Below are 21,658 nucleotides of genomic sequence, written 5' to 3' on the forward strand. Positions count from 1 at the left end.
GTAGTCCCAGCTACTCGGGAGGCTGAGGCAGGAGAATGGCGTAAACCCAGGAGGCGGAGCTTGCAGTGAGCTGAGATCTGGCCACTGCACTCCAGTCTGGGCGACAGAGTGAGACTCCGCCTCAAAAAAAAAAAAAAGGCCTTCTGGAAGACCTAACATTTCAGACAAGGATATGCCTGGCAGGTTGGGCAGTCTCATATAAAAGCTTTGAGAGAGGAGTGAGTTGGCGTCTTTAAAGAATTCAGGGTACATAGTCCAGAGTAACCTGCTAACTCCTCATTCTGAAGCATAGGTCAGAGGGACGTTCCTTCAGGGGTCCAAGAGAAAGAAAGGGAGGTGATGAGGGAACCAGAAACTTCAATGGTAGAATTAAAGATGAACTGGAGGAAGCAGGGCTTGAGGCAGGAAGGTGTTTGCGAAAGGTGGTCAGTGGCCAGAAATGCAAGCACACATCCCAAACATGGCACTCCTCTCCCTGACCCTACATAAGACTATTAGGGCCACTGCCCAGCCATCAGTTACTTCAGTCTTTCCTACTCTGCTTGGGCCCTGGTTTCCACAGATCCTCTCCAAGAGGGACCTTGGTCTCTGGGCACTTCAGCAGTGCCCTGCACTCCTCATTCTTTTTCACTTCCTCTTTTACTAAGCAGTTGGGTCTTTACATGGCTGCAGTTCACTATGTCTGTTCATGTGGCCATCAAGGTTTTTTGCATTTTCCATGTTTGTTGTTGTTTAAGAGACAGAGTCTTGCTGTGTTGCCCAGGCTGGCCTCTAATTCCTTAGCTCAGGTGATCCTCCTGAGTAGCTGAGACTATAGGTGTCACCCCCTCTCCTCCTTTTGCATTCACTGCAATCTCACCACAATGCCATTTGTTCTAGACTATTATAATTCAGTTATCTTGGACTCCATCCTAGGCAAGTATTTACTGAAGTACTCAAAGGACCTTTTTACAAGGCATGGACTTTATTACAGTCAAGTTCCCATACAGAGTTTAGTTCTTTTCCTCCTCTAGGGCAAAGACTGCGGCTCCTATTCTACTGTAACTCTCCACAGTAGGTAGAACGAAGCTGTACAGTCCACAAGTGCCCAGCAAATGTGTTGCCTCATTTGGGACAAATTATTTCATGTGTATGAGAAGTGCTTATCTGGAAAGATTTTGGCCCTTAGTTCTAGTTTAGAAAACTACTTCATCTCTTTGCTTAGCTTACTAGATACTGCCATATCAGAACACAAGGGTGATTCCATCTTTTTCTAAACAAGTTTTCTATTAGTGCCTAAATCTCTCAGTCCAGCTTTTCTTAGCCACCCCCACTTCTCTTGAATAGGGAGGCAGCCAGGAACAAAATGGATCTCAGGTTTTGTTTGGTTTTGACACATTTTTGTATGCACGCTGTAAATCAATACTATTTTGATTCCTATCTCCTCTTTCCAGAGGCTTAAAACCTACTAAGGGCCTCCCCAGGCTCCAACAGGGCCTTCTCCTGCACTAAGACACCACCCTGATCGATGTCAGTTCAACGTGAGTTCTCAAGTCATTCCTTCTGGTTTGACAGATTGTCTCTGTTAGATAAGCATCTGCCTATTGTTTTACCCACTGGCTTCTAGTAAGATGATTCGCTGGCTCAGAGTTGCTGTGTGGAGGGGGAGCTTGTGAACAGTGGAGTTTGCCATGGGCTTTGATCTGTTTTCCAGGGGCCAGTGGGATGACTTCAGGATTTGGTACTTTGCCGGGAGTGATGTGTGTTTTGTTAGACTTGTTTACCTCATGGTTAGGACCCAAGTGCCTCCACCAAGCAGGGAACCACATGTTTATCCACTTGTGTTTCAGGGCATTGTTCTTCTGCTGACTCCAGTGGTACCAGAACATGTCTCTCCTTTTGTTTCCTTTGGGGATTCTTGGAAACTTTCCCCCCTACTTGTTGCTCAGATTAGGTTGTCTCTCAACTTGGTTTTTGCAAATTTGCAGAGTTGCAGGGTGCCTGGAACCCCTACTGGACTGGGGATGTGCCGGCCTTCTACCTCCCTTCATTTTCCCCATCCTCCATTTGTAGGTTGATTCTGCAGACTGACGTATTGCAGTGACCTTCCCTCTGCAGCTGTGCTGGCTTCCAGACTGAGGACCACATTGAGTCTCACTCAAATCCCATTCTTGGGTTGGTCTGTGTTCTGTACAAGTAGATCTGTGTGTGGGGTGATGCATTTTCTTTTACACTGAAAAACCTAGGTTGTCTTTGAATTGATTAATAACTACAGTGTTCTCTAGAGAAAGCCTCAGGGCTTTTCTAGTCATTGTTATTCCTTTGTATGTCTGGCGTTGGACACTGAGAGGCTGTCAGGTTGGTTGTTTTGGAGCAGTGAGTCTTTATGAATGGGTTGCCCAGAAGACAAATAAGGGACAATTCCAAGCAGTCTGTGTCCAATTAAGTGTTGGTCACAGAGCTCAGTGATCACAGATGCTGCCATGGGCCTCTGGTTGGGTTACAACTGCCTTTTTCCTTAGATGGTCCCTTCTCTTTTTATTGGTGTGTGTTTGTTTGTTTGAGATGGGGTCTCGCTCTGTCCCTCAGGCCGGAATGCAGTGGCATGATCATGGCTCACTGCAGCCTCAACCTGCTGGGCTCAAGCAGTCTTCCCACATCACCTTCCCAAGTAGCTGGGATTACAAGTGCATGCCACCATGCCTGGCTAATTTTAGTAATTTTTGTAGGATTTTGCCACATTGCGCAGACTGGTCTCTTAACTCCTGAGCTCAAGTATTTCTTCCCACCTCAGCCTCCCAAAGTGCTGGGATTACAGGCGTGAGCCACTGTACCCAGTCTGGCTTCTGTCTTTCTAAAGAAACTGTCAGCAAGGGAGTATCTCCAAGAACTATCTGATTATATTATCCGAAATGTGGGCTATTGGCTTGGTTCTTCTTCGAATGATGGTTGAAGTTGTCATTCTGCATCTTGGTTAGGTAAGGTAGTAAGATAGGAAATGTATTTAGCCTGACAGATGTGTGCAACTGGTTGTCTTGCCTTCAGGTTCTCTTCTGACTGCCTCTCCTAAATAGGCAAAGCACGGAGGGCCTCCCTCTCCGTTTGGAATGGCAATACTTGAAATTCTTCTTGGACCCAGTATCTTCATGCTCCTTATTCCTACCTGTCCATCAGCCCTCTCCAGTATAGATAATAAAATGCAACCCTGCAAGGAGAAGAGGAGAGGATTTCACTCACAACCCTCAGGATGTGTTCTAGGAGTGAACTTGTCTTTTTGCTCATTCACTGGCGTGCCACTGGAATAGTGTTAGTTCAGTGCTGTATCTTACATTGTTAATTCTTCAAAGCAGAAACCATTCTTATCTGATTCTCTTTGTGTAGGAACACACACTGCTTGGGTACTTTTGAAGGTCTTTTAGATACCACTACCCCACCCTCTTATTGCTAGCCGCTGTAGGACAGGATCTGACCAATCCCTTTGGATAGAACCAAGATAAATCTTTGCATAGAAAGGCAAAAACAGTGTGGAACTCCTTAATCCCATACCAGAGAGGTGATGCTACCTGGGCATCCTGGGCTTGCCCCCACCCCGCCTCAAGGGCATAGAGCCTTGGCAGTAGTGGGGTGAACCCTGCGTGCTTTCTGTTCCAGGTGGAGACCATGAGAGAGTACAGACGGAAGGCTGCTTTTTTCCAAATGTGTAGAATTTGAGCTGTTATTTGAAACTCTCTGTTCCTTATTAAATGGCTGACCTAATTTTTACCCCTTTATCTCTGTAGTGGTGGAGATCCAAGAAGGGAAGACAACTATAGTAAGTATCATTGAGTTGGCCATGTATAACCTCTTTAACACTTGCAGCTGCCTGGCCGCTCCTCTGAGGGAGGGAGGGGCCCAAACTGGATGCCCAGCTCCAGGATCAGCTCCCTCAGTGACCATAATCCCACAGTCTACTATTTTTCAAGCTGTGCGCTATAGTGTGGTTAATCAGGAACAGTTGCTATGCCTAGGCTGAGGTATCTGCTCTTTGATTAAAGTGGCCTTTTGTATAGCAAGGTCTCAGAGGCCTTTGCTGATAAGCTCTTCGGTGGGTGATGAATCAGTTTCCCAAAGGGGAAACTAAGGCATTATTGCACGCCTAGAGAGCCAGAGTAAGTTGACCCAGAGCCAAGAGCCTGGACCTCAGTTCCTTTCTTTTCTGCCTAGAATGACTAAACTACTCCTTAAATGATGCATTTAAAAAGTGACATTCTCCCGGCCCTGGCCTTACTAGCTGGCGCCCTGGCTTGTCTGTTGGTAAGAAAGTTGGAACAATTCTTCATCTACCCACTCCCCCCTTTCGTTCCCTGGGCCCATCCCACCTCCCTTCCTTGGGGAGTCATGGGGCCTGGATTATCCTATAATCCTTAAAAGACAACAACGTTGTTTTCACATGGCCTTCTGCGACTCCACAGAGCTCCCAGAGGCCTCTGTAACTTCCATGTCAACCAGAGATTTAACCCTTTAGGTAGCCAGCCGAGCTCAATCCTTCCCAAGGCAGTCTTATTCCCAGGACAAGTCCATTAGGTTTCCCCCTAGAATGCTCCCTCTGCCTTTCCACTACTTAGCCTTAAAACGGTTCTTTTTACGGGACCACCCTAGTCCCCTTAGGGTACCTTTTAGGCTTCTTGATTCAAAGCCAAAACAAGCATTCACTCTATAAACTCCACACTGGAGGAAAGAAATACATCTGACTTTTGAGTATAAAGAGTGTTTTTCATGTGGGTCATGAGTCTGCTGTTTGTAGAAGAGATGTGGAGGCATTGTGGCCTGTGAGAGCCCTTGGGGAGGGAAGAGCCCATCCGTGCCTTTAGCAGCATGGCCATGGCTGACTGGGTATTATTCTCTCCCCTATGAAATAAGATCAGACACCTACCTCACTAGATTCTGGAGGTTAAATGAACTAATATATGTGAACCATTCTTAGCACTGAGCTACACATATAATAGGGAGTCAATAAATGTTAATTCTCCCCACCCCCCAACCCCTGACCCACTGCAATCCGCCTCCCAAGGCCTACCATGTACTTGGGAATTTTCTCTGACATCTCAGTTTCTGGCATAGTTGTGATTGCCGTGGCAGAAGGAGGGTAGCAGTGCCCTGCACGGCCAAGTAGTACTTCCAGCCCCTTTCCCTTGTGCCACTTCTCCCCCAAGAGACAGTGTTGCTTCCCTCCCAAAGCCTCTCAGACCCATCCCAGCCTCACTCTCATAACCCATGGCCTCAGTCAGCAAGGCTCTCTAAACTCCCCTCTTGCAACTGGAGCTAATTCCCAGATCGTTGGTTTACTGCGCTTAGTAATTCCAAAACTGTATCACAGGATACAGCAGCGACAGGGAGGTCATTTCACACTTGGCCTCAGCATGGTTTAAAAGGTGGCATCCAAAATGATAAAAGCAAGGAGATGACAGGGAAGTGTATCCTCCCATCTGTGTCGTGTTAGTTTTTCCTTTCTCTGTAAGACAGAAGGAGTGCCTGCATATCTGCTTATATGGCACAGCCCGGGTTTTTTCAGCCTTGCTATTCCTGGCATTTGGGGCTGAGTAATTCTTTGTTGTGAGGGCTGTCCTGTGCAGTAGAGGATGGTTAGAACATCCCTGCTAGATGCCAGTAGCACTCCCTCCCCCAGACATGACAATCAAAAATGTCTCCAGACATTGCCAGATGTCCCCTGGGAAGCAAAATCACCTCTGGTTGAGACCCACTGGCATAGCCTTAGCTCTGTAAGATAAAGCTGGGAACTGCATTTTCCCCCTAGGAGGACATGTGGGATGGAAGGGATGCTTTCTTTGGACTCTATATCCCTGTGCCACTTGAAACTTTTTACCATGTGCATGTATTTTCCCCCAAAAGCCAGGGAGGGGAAAAAGTATAGTGTTCTGGTGCCTTTTTTTTTTCTTTTGAGGAAGGAAAGGTAGCATTCAATTGATACAGCAAACCCCTCCCTCCCTCTTGCCACTGGTATTAAGTTCAGATGGTTTCCATTACCCCTGTAAGCCACCAAACCACATCCCTGTAGCTATCTCAAGGCCTAGCATACAGCAACTACAGAGTAAACACCACAGTTCAGGCAGAGAAACCTCTTAGCTACTCCCACAAGAACCCCCAAGGTAAACTTTCACCAGCATTCCCATCATTTTGGGGTTTGTGCAAAGATAATGTGGCTCCACGCAGGCCCTGTCTCTCACATTGGCTCTCTTTCTCTGTCTCCTAGATTGAAGGCCGTCTCACAGCGACTCCCAAGGGCAGTCCAAATCCTCCTAACCCCTCTGGCCAGTGCCCCATCTGCCGTTGGAACCTGAAGCACAAGTATAACTATGACGTGAGTCTGGGTACAGAGACGCTGAGTTCCGTGTGTCATGAAGCTCTCAGATTCCCTGGTTAACTGGAGCAGTGTCCCCCTGCTTTAGCTACTGCTGCATTTCATGGAACCACCAGAGATGGGAGCATTTTGTCCAGTTGTTCTCAACCCTGGCTGCGCATTAGAATCACCTGGGGAGCTTTAAAAAATAATGATGCAGGCCGGGCGCGGTGGCTCAAGCCTGTAATCCCAGCACTTTGGGAGGCCGAGACGGGTGGATCACGAGGTCAGGAGATCGAGACCATCCTGGCTAACAGGTGAAACCCCGTCTCCCCTAAAAAAATACAAAAAAACTAGCCGGGCAAGGTGGCAGGCTCCTGTAGTCCCAGCAACTCGGGAGGCTGAGGCAGGAGAATGGCGTAAACCCGGGAGGTGGAGCTTGCAGTGAGCCGAGATCCGGCCACCGCACTCCAGCCTGGGCGACACAGCGACACTCCGTCTCAAAAAAAATAATAATAATGATGCATGGGCTCCACCAGGTCCTTCCAAGCCACTTCATAGATGTAGTCTCATTCACTGCAGCTCTCCCTCTGAAGAAGACCCATCACCATCTTCAGTAGCCTGGGAGACTGAGGTCACGGTGCAGAATCAGCCTCGGGGGGTGGAGCCTGAGCATTTTTTCAGTGCTCTCCCATGGCTCTAATGAGCAGCCAGGGTTCAGAGCCACTGATTGAGTTTGTGGTCTGGTTGTGCCTCAGACCACTAGGGCCCTTAACTCAGCTCAAAGGGGTTGTCCTCTTGTGGGATGGAATCATGATCTGGGTTTGGCTTTCCTCTTTTATGATGAAGGTGTATTTCAACAGACTCTTGGTTCTCACTGTGATCTGGGAACACATCACGCTGTCGTTCTGTATTGGAGCTATAAAGATACCTGATTGCTCAAGCTCTTCTAGTGCAGTCGTTTCCAGGGAAAGAAGAAAGTAGTGAATAATAACAACAAGTGACATTGAGTGCATACTCTGTCAGGCACTGAGTACTTACCTGTTTTAGTTCACTTAGTTTTCACAATAACCCTATGAAGTAGGTACTGGTTTCATCCTCATTTTACAGATGAGGAAATTTGAGGCATGGAGAAGTCAGTGAACTTGCCTCAGATCCCCCAGCTAGCATCAGAACTGGGATACAAACTCCAGGGACGAAAGCCCAGGCAGAGCCTGTGCTCCTAGTGACTACACTACCTCCTCCCCAGAGATGGGGAGGGCGTGGGACTAAGGACACAGCCCTGAAGAAATCCTTACTTGTTCTTCAGAGCTCTCACTGGTGACATGAAGCACCCTATTTTTGGGTTTCAGGTGATTCAGGCTCTGGGCCAGTTTGACCTGTAAGTTGTCCCTATGCCCCTTTGTGGAATAGGATGACTAAAGGCAGAGATCCTGGTCAGGTGATAAGAGCAGGAGAAGCCACATGCCCGTGGGATCTGAACAGAGTGACCCAACTAATCTCGTGGGCTGGAAGCCTTGGCTTGAGGCCACCCTGAGGGGTGGGGGGTTCTTTCTGTCCTGGGGCCCTTCTCCTGATGGCCGTCTGGAGTAACAGAAAGCAAACACACAGGCAAAGGGCAGTGTTTCCAGCTGCTCACCATGCGGAAGTGAGTGGGGTTGTGGGCATCCTTGGAACCTCAGCTGCTGATAGGAAAGCAAACCCCACACCCGCCCAGCCACCGTAGGGCACTCTTCCTACCAGCTTTTTCCAGGAAACATATTTGGCTCTCTCCAGTAGAAGAAATCTAATCCCGTCTGAGGTAAAGGCTAAAGTTGTTTTTCCTTTTACCCCTTTCCACTCAGAGCACCATTAGCCTGAGCTTCACAAAGCTGTTAGCTTGCTGGGCAGCCTACGGTGGAGGGCTGGGGCCTCCAGCCCAGTTGATTAGCCCTGGATTAATCCAATCCAAATTCTTTTCATCAGATTCTGAAAAGTACAGGGGTGGGAACTAAAGGCCTGGGTCCCTCAGGAACTGTCCAGTGATTAAAACAAATCTGCAGTTATGCAGCAAGGCGCCTGCCAGGGCAGCAAGTTGGTTTGTGGAACTTGACTGCTAAGATTGGCATGCCAGGCACTTGCAGGGAGGGGAATGGTGAGTTTTCTTTAACCTGTTAAGCCATTCTATGAGAATGGGGTCTTGCTATGTTGCTCAGGCTGGTCTCGAACTCCCGAGCTCAAGCAGTCTGGGAATCGTAATCTTTTAGACCTGGCAGGGAAGTGGTCCCTTTTCTTGATTCTGGCTCTGTTTATCTGTTCCTTTGACCTGTCCCAAGCAGCTTGGTGAGCATGTGATGGTCTGAAGGAAGCCCAAGAATCCATTCAGATCTGGCTACAGGGGGCCTAGATCATGTGAGATTAAACTTCACAACCCTAGTTCCATCCTCCTTGGCTTTTATGCCTTCCTAGCACTTCAGAGGGAATGTCAAGAGATGGAGGGGCTGTTTGCATATACTCTGGCTTGTGGTATATAGACCTTAAGGTCTAAAACGTTACAGGTTTTCCTCTTGTGTGGAAACATATGGCATGCCTCCTAACCCCACCTGAGCAGACATTTTATCCAAGAAAGATGCTTCAGGTTCATAAAAGATTGGTGACACTTCTTGAAGAGTTTCTGTTCTCTAACCTAGTCTATCAGAAGATCTCATGAGGCTAGGTGTAGGGGTGCAATCCCAGAACTCTGGGAGGCCAAGGTGGGCAGATTGAGCCCAGGAGTTCGAGACCAGCTTGGGCAACACAGCGAGACCCCATCTCTAAAAAATTAGCCAGGCGTGGTGGCACGCACCTGTAGTCCCAGCTCCTCAGGAGGCTGAGGTGGGAGGATCACTTGAGCAAGAGATTGGGAGGCAGAGATTGCAGTGACCCAAGATTGCACCACTGTACTCCAGCCTGGGCAACAGAGTGAGCCCTTGCCTTAAAAAAAAAAAAAAAAAAAAAAAAAAACTCATAGAGAAGCTGGGAGCTCTTGGGGTTGGTAATGGGGTACAGAAAATCTTACTAAGTTGGGATTAACCTTTGTTGGGTGAAGGTAGCAGACCAGTGTGCAAAGCTCTGTGTGGAGGAAGTGATCTCAGCCAGGTTCCCAGGAGACATCAGCCTCCCTTGTAGACCATGAAGCCCTAGCTTCCCAGCATCAAAAGCAAGCCCAGCTGACCCTCATCCCCTATTTTCGGTTTCCACTAGGATGTTCTGCTGCTTAGCCAGTTCATCCGACCTCATGGAGGCATGCTGCCGCGAAAGATCACAGGCCTATGCCGGGAAGAACACCGCAAGATTGAGGAGTGTGTGAAGATGGCCCACCGAGCAGGTAGAAGGCCCTGGGGACCAAGAGGGGCAGAGGGTTGCAGGTGCTCTCTCCCTACCCAGCTGCCCCATGTTTCAGCCCCTCCTGGTTTAGAGGATATCCAGAGTGTTAATTTTACTCACCACCCAATGCCAACCTCCCCACTCCCTTGGGCTTTCCCTCTGGCCCCCTCAGAGCTGCAGAGGGAGCTGCAAAGACTATCCCATCTTCCCCCCACTCAGGTCTATTACCAAATCACAGGCCTCGGCTTCCTGAAGGAGTTGTTCCGAAGAGCAAACCTCAACTCAACCGGTAAGCAAGCCTGGGTGTGAACAACCTGAGCATTCTGTGGGCCCTTAGCCCTCACTGGCTTCCACTGTGGAAGCTATTTGCCGGAAATCATCCCACAGCTCAGGAAAGCTATGGACCTTGGCTGTCTGTTCCATTCCCTGCCAGCTTGAGCATCCACCCCTATCAGTCCACCCCTGCTGCAGTCTTTGCTTCTTCTGTTGCCTTCTTTGCCTCAGCCTCTTTCCTCTGCTTCTTCTTTTGCCTCAGCCTCTTTCCTCCCCTGTAGTGCCCTTAGTAAAGGGGCAAGGAGGGTAGAGGCCTGCTGATTGCACATTAGAATGTGCTAATCCCCCATTTATGACATCACACTGGGTTGCTATGGGGACGTTAGTACTACTACAAACTTTCAGTATCCCAGCTCTCTCCAGCGCTGGGGTTATTAGAGGACAGAAGGCCTTAGAAATGGGAGGGCCTCCTGGGTTAGTGCCACTGAATAAAGCTGTGCAGGTCGCACACTGGACAATTTCAGGGTAATATCCATGTAGACTAGGTCACAAATAGTGCTCCCCAGAGTTGTACAGTTAACAACCTACACAGTGCCATGTAGCAGCCTAGGAGGCCTTGAGTTCATATAGAGAAGGAGAGGATGGCCCCCAGCCCCTGGAATCACTCTGTCTGCCTTTTAGTCTAAGCAGGACCCTGTAGAATGGGGGCAGATTCTTGTCTGACATTCAAGTAGCTGTCCCATTGCAAGTTCCCTTCTTCCCTCCTCTCTGGCATCAGCACACTCACATAGTCTTAGATCTCTAGTATCCCCTTGTTGAGAGTAGAGCCAGGTCTGTAGAATTGATTTGAGGGGGTTCCTCTTCCCTGCGAATGGCCCTTTCCTCCTGTCCAGCTGGTGGTTCCCAGACTGGAGTGAGGAACATATTAGGTTGGTGCAAAAGTATTTGCAGTGTTTGTCCTTTTTTTAATGGAATTGCTCTCTATAAGGTATCAAAGATGACTGACACAAAGCAAACACCTCAGCCCCCAGCAAACCTCCTAGGCTGTTCCCCACCAGAACTCAGGCATGGAGGGTAAGGGACTGCAGGGGTTGTGGGATGTGGGAATGCAGGGCTTCTTCCTGGTACACTGCCTCTCTGTCCCTGGAGGCTAAGTCAGAGCTGGACCTTTACCAACACCATGCCAGCACCCTGGCTGTGTGTCCATCTCTACCTGCACCCCTCACATTGCTAGCTCAGCCATCTGCCAGCAGCTCTTGGAGAGCAGGACATGCTAACCTCTTCCTATGTCTCCTAACTGTGCTATGGACCATTTGGGGGTTGAGCCCACCCCCTCTGGCTTTTTAAGAGACAGCAGCAGGCCTGAGGACACAATCCATCCTGCCTCAGGCCTTTGAAGCTAGGCCAGGCACCCTCCCATACATCCGGCATCCTTTAACGTGACACAGGATTGATGATGTGTGGGGGCTTGTCGGTTGCAAAAGGCCACCCTGAGCGGGAGAGGGAGTTCAGGCTACGAAGGAAATGGATTCCCTTGCAGGGGAGTCTCGTTTAATGCTGCCATGCATGGGCCCAGGCTCTGCTGGGGCCTGGTGGAGCCATACTTTGTCCCTCCTCCTGCTGCCCCTTCAGGAGAGGTAGGAAGGGGCTGGTTTAGGAAAGAGACTTGGTTCTTGCTAGAGTTGGGGTGTTCCCAAAGAGCTGGCTAGAGGCCACCCAGCCCACCCCCTGCCGGCTGGCTGCTCCATGTGTCACAGGCCTCAGGCCCAAGGCCAGCTAAAGCCCAGCTTGCCTCTCCAAGGCACGGGAGAAAGAACAGCTTTAGGGCAGTGGCTCTGGAGAACCTTTTCAGCTTATCCTCTGCATCCCCAAATCTCAATGAGCACCCCTTCTGAGGAGCCTGCTCCCATACCCCATCTCTTCATGTACCCCTCTGAAGCCTGGGAGAGGCCAGCAAAGGGGCCATCCCTGGTCCCCTCCCTTTACCTTACTCTTCCGTCACCCAGCACCACCGACCATAGAAAAAGCAGTCTCCTCACACCTGTAATCCCAGCACTTTGGGAGGCCAAGACGGGTGCATCACTTGAGGTCAGGAGTTCAAGACCAGCCTGGCCAATATGGTGAAACCAGGTCTCTACTAAAAATACAAAAATTAGGCCGGGCGCGGTGGCTCAAGCCTGTAATCCCAGCACTTTGGGAGGCCGAGACGGGCGGATCACGAGGTCAGGAGATCGAGACCATCCTGGCTAACACGGTGAAACCCCGTCTCTACTAAAAAATGCAAAAAAAAAACTAGCCGGGCGAGTTGGCGGGCGCTTGTAGTCCCAGCTACTCAGGAGGCTGAGGCAGGAGAATGGCGTAAACCCGGGAGGCGGAGCTTGCAGTGAGCCGAGATCTGGCCACTGCACTCCAGCCTGGGTGACAGAGCGAGACTCCGTCTCAAAAAAAAAAAAAAAATTAGCCAGGCATTGTGGCGGGCACTGTAATCCAAGCTACTCCAGAGGCTGAGAGGCAGGGGAATTGCTTAAACCCAGGAGGCGGAAGTTGCAGTGAGCCGAGATCGTGCCACTGCACTCCAGCTTGGGCGACAGAGCAAGACTTTGTCTTAAGAAAAAAAAAAGCAGTCCCTGTAGCTAGCCTCCTTCACAGTCATCACCCTGGCCAGGGCAGTGACAGTTCCGGGAGACACACGGAAGGCCCTCCCCTCCCTGCCCAGCACACACTTGGAGTGCAGGTCAGCACCTCCCACAGCAACGCAGGGCTGGCAGCAGAAAACCAAGGTCCGGCAGAGCTCAGCTGAACTGCATAAATCAGCAATCATTTTTTCACTTCTTTTATCTAAGAGTTTTTAGCTAAGGTTATTGATTTTTTTAATAAAAAAACTTTTTCTTTGACGGTCTCTAGAGACAGCGGGGTTGAGCCCCAACCTAGAATGGAGGCAGGGGAGGGTTCCTGGCGTGTGTCATGGCTGAGCTTTCAGAATGAAGGATGGGCCTTTCTGGACAGGATCCAAGTTTTATTCTGGACAGAGTAAAACCCAGTCCCAGCCGGCATGAGCCACTTTTCTGGGAACTATCAGGGCCCTGGCCATCCCCAAAGGAGGCCAAAGGTCCATGGGCGGCAGCCATCTTTCCCCACCCCCCTCCTACTTACAGGAACCTTCCTAGGCTAGGGCCGCGCCCACGGGCCCTTACCCCTTGATTCCCATCACAGGTTGGGTGAGGGGCAGGGGTCTTACACCGGTTATGATACCCTGGGGAGTTCCCTGAAGGCTGGGGTAGCTGAGTGAGCCAAATGGGGAAGAGTAGTGGGTTCTTCCAGGCCCTTACATCAGCTCTTCTCGCCCCATGGTTGAGGCCAGAGAGGAATGATCTGCTCTTCAGGCAGCCTCTTTTCTGCATTTTCCTCAGCAAACACACACCAACATTGACGGTTATAAAGATCAAGGGGGCCGGGCGCGGTGGCTCACACCTGTAATCCCAGCACTTTGGGAGGCCGAGGCAGGCTGATCACGAGGTCAGGAGATCGAGAGTATCCTAGCCAACATGGCGAAACCCCATCTCTACCCCATCTCAAAAATACAAAATTAGCTGGGGGTGGTGGCGGGCACCTGTAATTCCAGCTACTCAGGAGACTGAGGCAGGAGAATGGCTTGAACCCAGGAAGTGGAGGTTGCATTGAGCCAAGATCACGCCACTGCACTCCAGCCTGGTGACAGAGCAAGACTGTGTCTCAAAAAAAAAAAAAAAAAGATCAAGGGAGCTTGTGGCCCTGGGCTGCCTGACCCTGGCCACACAGGCTTGCGGCAGCAAGAGCCCAGCCCATCTGTTCAGAGGACGCTCAGCAGTTACTCCCAGGAAAATCCCTGCACTTCAGGAAAGGGAAACTGGTGAAAGGATTTGCTTGCCCAACCGTGGCCTGGCCTGAGGAGGCTGTGCTTCACTCTCCCAATGCTAGCTTAGGCCCCCAGCCCTCACAGGCACCTCTTTGTTCTCCCTCCACAGGTACCTGACGCGCTGGGCTCCTGGCTCCGTCAAGCCCATCTACAAAAAAGGCCCCCGCTGGAACAGGGTGCGCATGCCTGTGGGGTCACCCCTTCTGAGGGACAATGTCTGCTACTCAAGAACACCTTGGAAGCTGTATCAGTGACAGAGAGCAGGGCTTCCAGAGTTCCTCCTGCACCTGTGCTGGGGAGTAAGAGGCACACTCATAAGCCCTCGGCCACAGCTATACTCCAGACCACGATGGCCTGGCCCCTCCGACATGGATGGACAGGGGACAGTTGGACTAACTTCAGTACCCTTGGCTTGCGCAGTAGCAATGCTGGGAGCTAAAGGCAGGCAGGGCAGTTGGGTCCCTTGCCAGCTGCTGTGGGGCTTGGGCCATGCTCAGTGCTGGGGACAGGAGTTTTGCCCAAATGCAATGTTATAAACTGGGCTCGTGGGCTTACCCACTGGGTGTGTGCTCACTGCTTGGGAAGTGCAGAGGGTCCTGGGCACATTTTCAGTTGGGTGCAGACCGTTGAGTCACTGATCTCTTGGGATGGGGCCAATGAGTCAATTGGAAGGAATTCATGGGCCAAACAGGTCCCATCGTCTTCATGACAGCTGTGAGCTCCTTACTCTGGGAGAGCTGCAAGGAGCCAAGGTGGGCTACCTGACACACTTGCCGCTCTCGTGTGAATCCAAGAAACTGCCTTCCTCAAAGGGGCCCTGGTTGTCACCTCCCGCAGCCATTTCACCCATCATTGTCTAGTATCTCTTTCATTAGCACATTCCAACCCTCTGCCACTTGGTTTAGAGATGAGCTCCCTGGCTCAGTGGGCCTTTCAGAACCTGGAACCAGATGGAGGTGGAGATAAGAAGGTAAGATAGAACAGGCAGGCCAAGTTCACTGAAACTTAAGAAAATCATGTTTAGACTCTGTTTTAAAAAATCCAGGCTGGCTCCCATTCTATAGCATGAAGGGCAAGTCCATGTTCTTCTCACCAGTGCCCACGTAGATGTAGCCATAGTGCTTGGTGCGGGGAGCATGGTAGAAGGTGAGGCCTGGCCAGAGCAGGCTGCGCAGCACCACCAGGGCATTGCCCCTCTCCATCTGGATACTCCAGGACCCTGAGAGGAGACAGGCAGGAGGTGAGGCCTGAGTGCTGCTGGAGCCGGAGCTCTGCCCTTTGTGCTGTGGCCCCTGGCAGCCAAGCCCAGGTGCTAAGGTTCCACTGGAGAAAGACCATTTAATTCTCCAGGTGCTTTACTCCGATTGCCTTTTAGCCATTATTCTTTTCATTTTAAGAGACATAGTCTCACTCTGTCACCCAGGCTGGAGTGCGGTGGTGCAACCACAACTTAACCTCAGCTTTGATTCCTGGGCTCAAGCAATCCTCCACCTTAGCCTCCAGAGCAGCTGGGACCATGGGCATGCACCACCATACCCAGCTAACTTTTTTGGTTTTTTGTAGAGATGGGGCCTCACTTTGTTGCCCAGGCTGGTCTCAAACTCCTGGGCTCAGGCGATCCTCCCACCTTGACCTCCCAAAGTGCTGGGATTACAGATGTGAGCCACCACACCCAGCCCTTTTAGCCATCTCACTGCTCATTAAAACAACTTTCAGGGGGAGGGCAAAGGAAATGAAAAGAGGTGAAACTCAAACCAGTCTGTTTTGTTCCTGTCAGCAGGTCTAGCTAAAGGTTGAGTTGGGGAGGAGGCTGAATCCACAGGCAGAGGGGAGTTGGGCTGGGCCAAGGAAGAGACACCGACTCCTCCCACACTACCCAGTACAGTCACCAGTTCTAGTGTAGTTTGCCCCTACTTGCCGTTTTGCTCTGTCTTCCCCATTTCCTGAAGCCTCTCCTGAGTTGGTTTAGACCAGACCAGGAAAGGAAGGCTCAAATAGAAGTTTGGGCAGTTCAGGCCTCCTAGCTCAATGGCCCTTTCTGGCAGCTGGTAGACTGGGAGCCATCCTTGGTGGGAGGGGACTTGGGCTGCCCCTAATGAGTCTTTGTCCTAGGTTCTGCCCTGGTTTTTGCCTCCCCACACAGGAGCAGCCCAGCTCAGGGCCGAGTCGTGCAGCCATGAGGACTTGGCTGGAAGGGCCTGATTCAGCTCCAGAACCCAGGGAGGGAGCCACAGTGTGGGAGGAAGGAGCCTGGGAAAATCGCCTCTGGATGCAGATCTGGGGCTTCTATTCCCCTGCGCACTGAGGCCTCTCCCGGCCCAGCCACAGCCCTGCTCCAGGCCCTGCCAGAAAGGCAAATGCTTTGAAAGTTTTGGTGTTGGACCAGCCAGCCATGCGCTGAGAGCTGCTCTTCGGCCTTCATCAGCTGCCAGCTCAGCCCGGCTGCTTGGCTCCTGCTGCCCCAGCTTCCCACAGGCCACCTCCAACCATGGTCCACCCTAGTCACTCCACACCCTGCAGCCTCACAACTCAGTCCCCACCCACTGGGGGCTACCCTGCATCCAAGAAACCTGATTGCCAGGAACCCCTGACCCTCATGGCAGCTCAGCCCTACTCAGGGTACAGCCGCCTGCCCAGGTCAAAACCAGAGTTTTCTGGGAGTATATAGTTTGGCTGTCCCTGGTCCTGCTCAGGGAGAAGCCAGTCACAAAGCTCACTTTAGCACTATGCAGTGGCCAGCACCAAGTGCCATCACCCATGCAAAGGTTGAAGTCAGATTCACAGTGTGGACTTGTCAGCCCACACAGTACCTGCTGGACAACATCAAAAAGAAAGTAGAGTGTCCCTGTGTTAGCTGGGCTCCAGCTGGAACACTGCCCCTGAGAAGGAGTATTTCCCCTGACTCTTAAAAGTTTTCTCTGGGTGCTTGGGGTCCTCTGCCTCTCAGACCTGCCCTCAGAGTTTGATAGTTCCTAGCCTGGTACTTTCCTGGTCATGCATCTCCAGAAAACAGATTGCTTAGGGTTGATGAGGGTAGGGGGTCCAATGGGACAAAGTGTTCCTACTTCATTGCTTCAGCCTTGGACAAGCAGCACAGACCCAGGAAGATCCATTCCCTCCCTTGATCACCCCACCAGCCTAGAGTATCATCAGGGTTCAGGCTCCATAGGACACAGTCCTTCAGCCCCTTGAGCTAAGAAAGACCAGACTGCCTCATCTGTATCTGCCTATCGAGGGAGGGCAGCTTGCAGCCTGCCTGGGCCAGGTGCTGCCCTGGAGAAAATGGAATCCTGGAGTCCTCCAACCTAGACCCTTCTCAGTTCATTGCTGCCAGCATCTTAGCATGCCTGGGCAAGGGCTTGGTCCTGCCCTGCCCTCACACCAGCCTGCCTGCCTAGGCTTTGGCCACCTCTTGCCGCCAGTATATAATGTGGGGGGCGGGGGGCAGTGTTCTTGGACAGAGTGGCCTAGGGCTATCAGTGGGGACTCCTTCCCAGAGAGCAAGGAGAAACTGGCAGGGCAGCTAGGGAAATACAGTGCCCCTGCCTGGCAGGGAGCAGTGCTGCGCAGGCGGGAGGGTGCTGGTGGAATACGGTAGCAGCATGTGGGGCCAGTCAGAAAACCACTGCCTCCCTCCCTCGCATTCCTGTCACACTCCTGTCCTCTCCTCGTCCCTGGCTCAGCTGGTCGCCCCGGAAACACACAGACTTAACGTGCCAGGAGTCACGTAGCATCTACCTGAAGAGCCAAGCACTTGCTGTCACCTTCACCCACTTTCTTACTGCAACTGCTGAACAGGCTGAGCCCAGCCAGCTGCTGTCGCCGCCTCCAGGACTCAGGGAAAAGCCCCCTGCAGACTTGGTGCTGCAGGTTCACAGCCCCCGCTCTCTCTTCTCTCCCCAATCCCTCCTGCCCCCTAGTAGCCACTCTTCTCCAGAAGCTGTGTTTTGAGGATGTGATGGGTACAGGTTGGTAAGTCAGGAGGGGGGCCTCCTGGGCCCCCAGGGTCTCACCCACCTTGCTAGTATGGAAACCTCATGCTGGGGCGTACTTACTCTAATTACATTCTCCTGCCATCCTGGAAGAAAGGCAGCTCTGGGATTAAGATCGACGGAGAGTAGGCCAGGCTGGGGACCAGGGCTGTCCAGGGGCAACAGATGGCTTAAATCCTCTCAGATGAGCACCAACAAAATTTTAGTCACACAAAAAAAAAAAAAATGGCCATGGGTTTCCAGTGGGAGAAGGACTCCCACCCCCTACAAGGGCCGTAAGAATCATATACCGCCTAGACGCCTGAGGACAGAGGAGGAGGAGGGAGAAACCCCTGGTTGCCGGATCCCTATCAAATCGATGAGTATCAGAGTCAGGCTGCGTGGCCCAGAAGGCTGAACACTTGTCAGCCAGGCTTCCAAGGAACTGGGGCAGGAAGAGCCACCTGCACACGTCTCGAAGGGAAGGCTGACCCTGGGCACCATGTGCTCCACCACCCTCGGCTCCCGTATGCTTGCCTCCCTCGCCCCCTTCCCGGTCCTCAACAACCACCAGCAGTAGCTTTCAAAGGCTGCTCTCAAAGGCAGCCAGGGAGGCAGGCCCATTGCTGCCCTCTGCTGCCTGAACTGAGCATTGCTGCTGAGAAATTGCTTGGGAGGGAGCCCCAGTCTGTGTGCACCTGGCAATTCTGAGGTCTCTGCACCAGCCCAGAGTGGAGCAAGGAGAGGAGCAGTGCCCTCCAGCCCTCCTCCTTTACCTCCCAGGACACCGATTCTTGCAAGGCACCTTCTAGTTTCCATTTCCCTTTCCCATCCTCTGTTTCATTTGATCTTCCCAAACACCCAAGGGAGGTGTCTTTCTTATTCCAAGGGCATCACAGGTGCCTGCTGTAGCTGCTCCGTGGCTATTTGCTGATATAGTGGAAGTTCAGGGAGCATTGAATGGTAAGATACTACCTAGGAATCTAGGCTCCTGACCGGCATGGTGACTAATGCCTGTAATCCCAGCACTTTGGGAGGCTGAAGTGGGCAGATCACCTGAGATCAGGAGTTCGAGAGCAGCCTGGCCAACATGGTGAAACCTCATCTCTGCTAAAAATAACAAAATTAGGCGTGGTGGCATGCACCTGTAATCCCAGCTACTTGGGAGGCTGAGGCAGGAGAACTGCTTGAACCCAGGAGGCAGAGGTTGTAGTGAGCCGAGGTGGCAGCGAGACTCTGTCTCAGATAGATTAGATAGATAGATAGATAGATAGATAGATAGATAGATAGATAGATAGATAGATGATAGATAGATAGATAGATAGATAGATGATAGATAGATAGATAGATAGATGATAGATAGATAGATAGATAGATAGATGATAGATAGATAACCTCCTGACTCACGGCTGCATCTGTGCCACCTGGCTGCAGCCCAAGAGCAGAGAACTCTTAGTCATTACCCTGGATCCAACAGGAGGACAGTCCTGCCACCCTAGAACCAGCTACCCACTCCCGTGGAACTTTGCAGATCCCTGGACACGGCATGACAACTCATGAGGACAACAGCTCTCCCCCTCCTCTCTTCAGCCAAGGTGTCTCTTGTCACTTTGGCCAAGGGACAAGATGTCGAGTCATTGGCCTACCTCATGGACACAGAGCAGGAGTCCCAGGAACAGGGCCAACCTAAACCACACCTGCTCAGAAGCCACATGAAGTCACCCTGAACAACTGCCTCAGACCCTGAAAGGAAACAGTTATCCTAACTGGCCAGGAAACAGTTGCCAAATCCCATCCCTCCAGCCAGTCCTGGTGTCCCAGGGAACTCCTCCTTGGGGTTTTGGCCCCATTAGCAGCCCAGCCCAGCTGCTGCCTGCCTGGCAGGGGAGCCTCCAAGCAGCTCAGACTGCTCTTTTCCTAGCTGATAAGAAAGGGGACTAGGGAGGAAAATCAGCTGTCTGCTCTCCTGTGACCATCCACACTTCCACTCCATTGCCATGACCCTCATCAAACCATCATGAGAAAAAGGTGGGCCTAGGCTGGGCATGGTGGCTTATACCTGTAATCCCAGCACTTTGGGAGGCTGAGGTGGGTGGATCTCTTGAGCTGAGTTGTTCACGACCAACCTGGGCAACATGGTGAAACCTCATCTCTACAAAAAATACGAAACCTAGCCAGGCATAGTGGTCCACACCTGTAGTCCCAGCTACTCGGGAGGCTGAGGTAGGAGGATCACTTGAGCCTGGGAGGCGGAGATTGCAGTGAGCCAAGATTGTCCCACTGGCCACTGCACTCCAGTCAGGGCAACAGAGCAAGACCATGTCAAATAAAAAAAAGAAAGAAAAGAAAAACTGCGCCTGACTTCCTGGAGGCCTTCTGGTAGTAGTGGCTCTGGGAGGCGGGACCTGAAGGTTATGGGGAGGTTCCCCAAGGTAAGGCCAGGAGCATCCCTCCCCTGAGGCCCATGTGCACAGGAAATGCCAGGAGTCCTCAGCTTCCAAGGTTCCAGCTCATAAAGCAACATGGTGGGGTGGACTGGGAAGTGGAGCCAGTAGCTGATCCTGCAGCCCTGAGGTCATGACATCAGGGCAGGATGCACAGGGCCTTGGGTCACTGCAGCTCACCCACCTGCCAGGCCCAGATCCCACCGCTCCCATAGGCCTGATTAATTCACTTGCCAACTGGACACATCAGAGTGGCTCACCAGGCTGGAGTGCGATGGTGACCAATCACAAGTAACATCAGACTCCTGAGCTCAAGCGAGTCTGTCACCTTGACCTCCCAAAGCACTGGAATTACAGGCATGGGCAACCTTGCCCAGCCCCAATCCCTGCAGCCTTTAGGAAGACTCCAAAGTCTCACATTTTACTTCTCCTGTTGCAAGGAAAGACAGCTGCCTCCAGGGTCCACCTTACCTGAGACGGCAGAGGGCAGATAGGGCTGACGGTGTTCCCTTAGGAAGATTTTGCTGGGCCCCACCCCATCTAGCTGACTTTGGTCTTGGCTGCAGAAGCTCTGTCACCCTCTTCACCCCTCTCGCTGCACAGTGGACGAGGCTCCATGGGCAAGGCAGTGCTGCTACACCAGCCCCTCTCACCCAGCACAAAGGAGAGCCTCATCTTCTGATTCTGGAGCATCCAGCTGCAGGTAAGAAGGCTGCAAAGGGCTTCCCAGACACACCCTGAATCAGGGGACAGGGCTGCTATCCTCAGATTAGGGGAATGAAGAGGACCTCTGTAGGCCCACCCCTCAGCCCCTGGCTCTGAGGTTCCATCACCACTACTGTTCCAGGCTCCTTTTGTCAACGAGGGGCGCACAGCCCCCATAGGCTCCTGGCAAGTCTGGGAGCAGAGATGGAGGAGATGAGGGGAGTCTGAGAAGTGTGTCTGATGGGCGAGAAATGCCCCAACCCCTATAGAGCTTCTTCATATCCCCCGACTTGTCCAGGAGACCCTCCTATCTGTCACTACAGCACTGGCCCTGCTCAGAGTAGCTTGACTCAGATGTTCCTGTATGATGGAAGCCCAAATGGTCACTCCTTGGTGGCAGCTCCTACACACTCAGAACCATTGCCTGGCCCCTAGGGCACTGCAGTAGCCCTGAGATGGCCTCATGATCCCTGGCTTGCCCTGCCCTGTCTCGGGCCACCTGTGCACCACTGCCTTATTGTCACAGACCTGCTCACAAGCCACCAGCAGCTTCTAAGGCCTTGGCGTTCTAGGCTGTCCTAGGCCTGCCCCAACTCATCTCTAAGGACTTGCTGCCACTAAAAAAAATTAATATTAAGGCCGGGTGCGGTGGCTCACGCCTGTAGTCCCAGCTACTCAGGAGGCTGAAACGCTAGAATCGCTTGAACCT

The 21,658-nt window shown here is 51.7% G+C and overlaps 2 protein-coding genes across 6 annotated transcripts in view; one reads left to right on the forward strand and one right to left on the reverse strand.

Moving 5' to 3' along the window:
• The window catches only part of MRPS18A (mitochondrial ribosomal protein S18A), a 17,869-nt gene extending 3,331 nt beyond the window's left edge, over nt 1-14,538 (forward strand). Inside the window, exons 2-6 of one of the 4 annotated variants that reach the window (XM_011960352.1) lie at nt 3,759-3,790; nt 6,230-6,337; nt 9,539-9,662; nt 9,881-9,950; nt 13,939-14,538. In XM_011960352.1, coding sequence (XP_011815742.1) covers nt 3,759-3,790; nt 6,230-6,337; nt 9,539-9,662; nt 9,881-9,950; nt 13,939-14,083 — 479 coding nt within the window. In that variant the 3' untranslated portion in view covers nt 14,084-14,538. Of the gene's footprint in view, nt 1-3,758; nt 3,791-6,229; nt 6,338-9,538; nt 9,951-13,938 lie in introns of all 4 variants that reach the window. The other 3 variants (XM_011960353.1, XM_011960354.1, XM_011960351.1) reach the window with 3 other exon arrangements.
• Nucleotides 14,539-14,828: 290 nt separating this feature from the next.
• The window catches only part of RSPH9 (radial spoke head 9 homolog (Chlamydomonas)), a 34,132-nt gene continuing 27,302 nt past the window's right edge, over nt 14,829-21,658 (reverse strand). The window contains exons 5-6 of one of the 2 annotated variants that reach the window (XM_011960355.1): nt 19,447-19,543; nt 14,829-15,048 (exon numbers count right to left, since the gene is read on the reverse strand). In XM_011960355.1, the coding sequence (XP_011815745.1) occupies nt 14,919-15,048; nt 19,447-19,543 (227 nt within the window). In that variant the 3' untranslated portion in view covers nt 14,829-14,918. The remainder of the gene's footprint in view (nt 15,049-19,446; nt 19,544-21,658) is intronic. The other variant, XM_011960356.1, reaches the window with a different exon arrangement.

This window comes from Colobus angolensis, unplaced genomic scaffold (genome assembly GCF_000951035.1).
Source record: "Colobus angolensis palliatus isolate OR3802 unplaced genomic scaffold, Cang.pa_1.0 Scaffold51, whole genome shotgun sequence".
NCBI classification, from domain to species: Eukaryota; Metazoa; Chordata; class Mammalia; order Primates; family Cercopithecidae; genus Colobus; species Colobus angolensis.